The sequence below is a fragment of the Clupea harengus genome, chromosome 3, assembly GCF_900700415.2.
Source record: "Clupea harengus chromosome 3, Ch_v2.0.2, whole genome shotgun sequence".
Classification (NCBI taxonomy): domain Eukaryota; kingdom Metazoa; phylum Chordata; class Actinopteri; order Clupeiformes; family Clupeidae; genus Clupea; species Clupea harengus.
The window spans coordinates 17,873,231-17,880,730 of NC_045154.1; the positions used below are offsets into that span (position 1 = coordinate 17,873,231).

Here is a 7,500-nt window from a genome sequence, read left to right on the forward strand (position 1 = left end):
CTATGTATCGTTCCATTCTTTGAATCAGTTCTCGTTGCATTATCAGGCTAGCTATCCCTTCTAACATATACTGTAGGCTAAACAGTAGGGCCCTGACCATATTATATAAGTTCAAAGTTGGCTCTAAACTCATCACCAAGTAGGTTAGTTATAGGCTGCTCCGCTGTAAGAACACTGCCATACTTCATTTCATTAGTAGATGTTGTTTAGGGGCCTCGTTCCATTGTTCCGGCCTCGGCCCACCCCCACTGGTTGAATGGTTTAGCTGGCCACCCCCACTGGTTGAATGGTTTAGCTGGCCACCCCCACTGGTTGAATGGTTTAGCTGCCCACCCACACTGGTTGAATGGTTTAGCTGCCCACCCCCACTGGTTGAATGGTTTAGCTGCCCACCCACACTGGTTGAATGGTTTAGCTGGCCACCCACACTGGTTGAATGGTTTAGCTGCCCACCCCCACTGGTTGAATGGTTTAGCTGTTGTTGCCATCAGCCCACCCCCACTGGTTGAATGGTTTAGCTGTTGTTGCCACTGCAGGTTGTGCCACGCAGTGAGGGTCGAGCACAGGCTGGTGTGCTGTGGAGCTTGCAGAGGCCACGCAGTGAGGGTCGAGCACAGGCTGGTGTGCTGTGGAGCTTGCAGAGGCCACGCAGTGAGGGTCGAGCACAGGCTACATCCCTGCTCGTCCCTGCGGCCTAAATACCAGCTGAGTGAATCATCCACTTACAGGAGTAGAGTGGAACAGGAGACGGCCCCGCCCTCTCGTCAGCCTACACCCCATCACTGGGGACTGCCAGACCAAGCTCTGCTACCCCAGCTCTGTGCCTGTCCCCTCAGCCTGCATCTACCCCATCACAGGAGAGAGTAGACCCATCAGATCTAGCTCTATGCCTGTGTCCTCAGCCCAGGAGAGAGTAGACCCATCAGACCCATCAGACCCAGCTCTATGCCTCTCCCCTCAGCCTGCCGCAGCTCCATCTTGCCCCTTTTCGACCAGAAGGGAACGGGTTCCGTTCCGGTTGCCGCACCAAAATTCTGAACCGCTTGGAGCATTTCGACTAAAAATAAATTGGTTCAGAAATTGAAAAGTCACAGCTGGAGCCGAATGCAAGTTGGTTTCCCCCCCCCCCATGCGAGCCGTGATGAGCGGGAACACCCTGTCGACCCCGGGCTCAGCAGCACTCAGAGCGGAGGAGACAGCAGCACCGTCTCCCCCGGCGTCTGCTCTCAGCATCACTAACATCATAACATCACTCCGCCTAAGAGCCTGCCATTGTCCTGCGGTGGGTGAGCAGCAGGTCGGCGCACGGAGCCTGTGCCCGGTGGAATCCAGGTCACGCAGCGCTGGAGGAGTCAGAACTGATGACAATGCCGTTGTGTGACGGTGGTGGGGCTCCGACGCACAGGCCCCGTGGAGCGCGCAGTAGGCTGAAGAGCTGTTGTCCACGCTGGTCACAGCCTCACTGTTGTCCACGCTGGTCACAGCGTCCCTGTTGTCCACGCAGGTCACAGCATCACAGCGTCACAGTTGGCCCAGAAACTGACCATGTTTATGTTTATGACCTTTCAGAAAGGCTAGACATGGGTTTGTTTTATGCATGTTTTTTATGGGTTTTCCTTTTTTTTACACGGTTTTATTGAACCAAATCAGGCACCCACACATGTGAATGAAGAAAACAGCCCTTCTCCTCCGACTAGGCCCATGTCATCTTCAGTATGAGGTCGCCAGTCGAGGCTGCCAGGCAGACGGCTCAGCCTGCACTCACACAGGGCCAAGCGGCCCGCTCGCTCGCTAACCGTCATGGAATCAGCTCGGCCGGCGGTAATGGTCTCATGTCCCCAGAGCTCCACCATGGCACAGCCAAATTAAGCCCAGGTCAGCGAGCATCGGGGTGTGGAGGCAGCAGATGGTAGGTGATTGGATTGGAGGGTGGAGGGAGGGAGCGAGGGAAGGAGGGAGGGAGGGAGGGAGAGAGAGACGGAGAGAGAGAGGCAAGGAGGGAGAAAGAGAGGGAGAGAGGGAAGGAAGGAGGGAGAGAGAGAGAGAGAGAGACGGAGAGAGGGAAGGAGGGAGAAAGAGAGAGGGAGGCAGAGAGGGAAGGAGGGAGAGAGAGAGAGAGAGCTGGCTGGATCAGGCTTGTTTCTCTCTTCTGTGCAGCTCGCTGATGTTGGCCGCCTGCAGGGCCACGGCCCAGGCTGGATTAGGACAAAGCGGTGATGTCATGCGGGCCCAGACCCAACCCGAAAGAACCCCTCCCCCTCCCCACCCCCCAACCTTTTCCTGACTCCACCTCCTTCTCATCCTCTTCCTCAACCTCCCCGTCCTCCTCCTCATGCCTGACCTGATCTGGGATCAGTGGAGGATCAGGCTTCCCACTGCCAGATTAGCGGTGCAGGGTGGGGTTTGACACGTCTGGGAGCGGCTCCACTGCCACTGGCCTTAATTTGGCATTAGTGTGTCTGCCACCCAGACATGACAGGGGAGGCTTTGTGTTTGTGCATGTGTGTGTTTGTTTGTGTGTGTGTGTGTGTGTGTGTCATGGTCTGTGTGTGTGTGTGTGTGTGTGTGTGTGTGTGGTGTCTGCTCATAAATGATGTATGTGTGTGGGGGGGGGGGGGGGGCGGAGGGGTGGTGACTGCTCTTAATGATGTATGTGTGTGTGTGTGTGGGGGGGGGGGGGGGGGTAGTCTGCTCTTAATGATGTTTGTGTGTGTGTTACTTTCAGATCCAAGTAAAACGCATGAAAATGGGTGATGAATGTATGATGGTGCTGAAGTGATTCTGATTTTGTGTGTATTTCATGAAGGTGTATTTGTGGTGTGTATGCGTGTGTGTGTGTGTATGTGTGTGTGTGTGTGTGTGTATGTCTGTGTGCATGTACATGTGCAACGATGTCTATATGTATGTGCATGTTTGATGAAGTGTGTGTGTGTGTGTGTATGTGTGTGTTCATGCTGCTAACGTGTGTGTGTGTGTGTGTGTGTGTCCTCAGGTGGACAGTGAGAAGCTGGAGGACGCTCGGCTCATTGAGTTGGATAAGTCCCACCGCAGTGAACACACAGTCTTCGTCACCCCCCCAGAACTGCCCCCCGTGCCCGAGGGAGAGGAGCCCACAGCACGCTACAGGTACAATACACACACACACACGCACACACACACACACACACACACACACACACACACGTACGCCCACACACACACACGTACGCACACACATGCACACACACACACACACACACGTACGCACACACACACACACACACACACACACACACACGTACATACACACACACACACGCATACACACACATGCACACACATATACACACGCGCGCGCACACACACACACACACACATATACACACACATATACACACACATACATAGACAAACAAACATACCATCATATACAGTATGCTCACACAAAATACACCCTTGCACGCACACACACACACACACACACACACACACACACGCTCTGACCAACGCTCTCATAAAGATGCGAGTGCATATCTAGAACACACATACATATGCACTCATGCATAATGCATGCACATAACATTCACATGCACAAAAGTGCATGCATGGCCACAGTCATGCACTGATAATCAACTAATGAATTCAAACAAAAATCATGTGCAGCCACGCATATAAACACGTACACACACACACAATCACACACACACACACACACACACACACACACACACACACACACACACAATCACACACAATCACCCAAACACACACACACACACAGCCACATACAGCCCTGGAAAGATCTTCTGAAGTCAGCATCTCTACATGTATTGCAGCCATTTAATTCCAGTTTCTGTTGAATTCCAACACAAGCCCGACTTATTCTACTTGATGGGCTATTGATTAGGTGATCATCTTAATGGGCTATTGATTAGGTGATCATCTGAAACAACAAGGAGAGGCCACTGCTGTGCAATAGGACTAGCTGGATGGCAAAAACAGTGCTAGTAGTACCTCAAAAATAACTGGAATAAAAAACACTACTGACCACGACAAACACTACTGACTGCCAATAATTACTAACCACACCAAACACTAATGACTGCCAATAATTACTGACCACACCAAACACTACTGACTGCCAATAATTACTGACCACACCAAACACTACTGACTGCCAATAATTACTGACCACACCAAACACTACTGACTGCCAATAATTACTGACCACACCAAACACTACTGACCTCACCAAACACTACTGACTGCCAAAAATTACTGACCACACCAAACACTACTGACCACACCAAACACTACTGACTAGGGCTGAACGATTAATTGCATTTGCGATTTAATCGCGATATGATAAAACGCGATTTTCTAACCGCAACGTTCGCGATTAAAAAACGTGGTAAAAAAATAAATAAATAAATAAAAAGATGGCACATTTTGCACACAGTGTTTAAAAAGTGCATGCCTAGTGTTTATACTTAAAATTACTTTTTTTGAATTACTTAAATGCATAGTGGCAAAGCCACCGATTTGTTGTTCTTGTTTCTGTAATGAGCAGTTAACTAAAAATGTAAAATTTGGGAAAGAATATTTTACACTAAATGTATCTAATATTGTGTTGGTCATATTTAAATCATTCATTACGTTTTGTTGGGGGGAAAAAAGAGGATAAAAAAAAAATCGCATATCGAATCGCAATCGCAATATTTTGATAAAAATCGCAATTAGATTATTTTCCCAAATCGTTCAGCCCTACTACTGACTGCCAATAATTACTGACCACACCAAACACTACTGGCCGTTTACTGGCTGAGGGATAGAGTGAGCGTCAGGTTACTTCCATCCATAAGATTTTCAAGATGGCAGATCCATAACAACAAGGTCATGCAACAGTCATTGGGGACCGCACAGACTGGCAGAGAGCAGAGAGCAGAAACGGCGCTCCACTGACCGGGAGGACCGGCAACCCTTTTGAATGGCGCTCAACAACCGTGAGATGACATCAGGCGACCCACTAAAATAGAATGGCAGACAGCTGTTGGGGGGAAGTGAAGTGTGCGGCGGCGGGGACGATTCAAAACAGGCTCCTAGGGGCCAGGCTGAAGTCATGCAAAACACATAAGCGTAGGAGCGTAAGGATTGGACCATAGAGGACTGGACCATAGAGGACTGGACCATAGAGTATTGGACTGAGGATTGGACCGTAGAGGATTGGACCATAGAGGATTGGACTGAGGACTGGACCATAGAGGATTGGACTGAGGATTGGACCATAGAGGACTGGACCATAGATATATATAAAGGCTAGATGTCTCGTCCAACAGAGTCGAACGTCCGCACATGGCGGCCATCTTGCCCCAGGCAGCTCGCTCACCCATAACATTGTGTTGGTAGTGGTATGTACTTTTTAAATAACCATAACTTGCTCAATTTTCAACAGATTTTTAAACGGGTTGGTTTGTTATAAACGTCAGAGTTAGTTAGTTAGTTATGACACTGCATACTTATGAATATTTATGTTATTTTCTTTAAAATATCCAAATAGCATCCCGAATTATAACCACGTTAATAACGTTTGTAAGAAACCAAACCATTTGTAAATCCGTTGAAAATGGAGCAAGTTATGGTTATTCAAAAAGTACATACCACTACCAACACAATGTTATGGGTGAGCGAGCTGCCTGGGGCAAGATGGCCGCCATGTGCGGACGTTCGACTCCGCTGGCTGGCAACGCGGACGAGACGTCTAGCCTTTATATATATCTATGGATTGGACCATAGAGGATTGGACCATAGAGGACTGGACTGAGGATTGGACTGAGGATTGGACCATAGAGGAATGGACCATAGAGGATTGGACCATAGAGGACTGGACCATAGAGGACTGGACTGAGGACTGGACCATAGAGGAATGGACTGAGGATTGGACCATAGAGGATTGGACCATAGAGGAATGGACCATAGAGGATTGGACCATAGAGGACTGGACCATAGAGGACTGGACTGAGGTCATCTTCTGCTGAGAACCACTTTCAGCTTTGCCCAACACCTGGTCGCCTAATGGTTAGACGGAGACCCGGAGAGGCCTAAAAGCCACAGTGTGAAATTGGGTGGAGGATCAGTCTGGGGGTGCATTGGGTGGTGGATCAGTCTTTGGGGGTGGAGGATCGGATCTCTGGGGTGCTTCAGTCAGGCTGGATCAGGCAGATGTGTCTCTGTGTTCGGGAAGCACGCATGAATCAAGCCTCACGCAGGGTCATCCTGGAGGAAAACCAGCTTCCCTCTGCTCTGGCAATGTTCCCGACTCTGAGGCCCAATCTGGGGGACAACCAGATCAAGACCCTGTCATGGCCATCCCAATCTGGGGGACAACCAGATCAAGACCCTGTCATGGCCATCCCAATCTGGGGGACAACCAGATCAAGACCCTGTCATGGCCAGCCCAATCTGGGGGACAACCAGATCAAGACCCTGTCATGGCCATCCCAATCTGGGGGACAACCAGATCAAGACCCTGTCATGGCCAGCGCAACCTCCAGACCTGAACCCCACTGAAAACCTCTGGAATGTGATCGGGAGGAAGGTGGATGGTCAGAAGCCATCAAGCAAAGCTGAGCTGCTTGAATGTTTACGCCAAGAGTGACACAAGGTCCCCCAACAGCAGTGTGAAAGACTGGTCGAGAGCACGCCCGGACGCAGGAGAGCCGTGATTGAAAATCAGCGTTATTCCACCGAATACTCGTCCTAAATTAATTAGTATTAGTAAAGTGTTGTTTCAAAATTAATATGAACTTGTTTTCTTTGGATTATTTCAGGTCTGTTGTTTTTCCCAGTCTAAATTACAATATTTGTATTTGGAATTTGGGAGAAATGTTCTCAGTAGTTTAAAGAATAAAATAAAAATGCTCATTTTACTCCAACACATACCTATAACTAGTTAAACCAGAGACACTGATCATTTTGCAGTTGTCTCGTTATTTATTCCTGCGCTGCACTTTAAACCTAATGAGGGAAGGCCAAGTCCCTCTCGGCTGCTAGCTGGTACTTTAATAATGATGACAATAAAAAACCTCTAGGCGTCTGTAACCAAACTAGAATAATCCTCTCTGGAGGTTTGCAGGCGACAGCAAATCTCTTCAGGGAAGCGCTGTCTACACAAATACTCTCTCCCGACGTCCCCAGCCAACTACAAAGCGCACGCTCCCGGGAAACAGTTTGCGCAAATGAAAAGCCTCCGTTATTCCAGGATTTACTGCCATTGTCAGGCCTTGTCCCTGTAAAATGGCACTTTGCACACACACACACACACACACACTGGAACACCAACAAAGCCAATGCTCTTAGTGACTGAACACTGGAAGTGTGTGATTGTGCATGTGTATCTCTGTGAGTGTGTGTGTGTGTGTGTGTGTGTGTGTGTGTGTGTGTGTGTACATGTGTTCATGTTAGACCAATATATTATTTCAGTCCTTTTTGTTCTGTCTGTATTTGCTTGAGCGTCCCATCATG

General features: G+C 49.0%; 1 protein-coding gene across 2 annotated transcripts in view; it reads left to right on the plus strand.

Annotated features, from left to right (window-relative positions):
• Nucleotides 1-7,500, plus strand: part of dennd4a (DENN/MADD domain containing 4A) — a 54,484-nt gene that overhangs the window by 25,229 nt on the left and 21,755 nt on the right. For both annotated transcript variants that reach the window (XM_031564812.2, XM_031564815.2), the window contains one exon: nucleotides 2,993-3,126. In XM_031564812.2, the coding sequence (XP_031420672.1) occupies nucleotides 2,993-3,126 (134 nt within the window). The remainder of the gene's footprint in view (nucleotides 1-2,992; nucleotides 3,127-7,500) is intronic.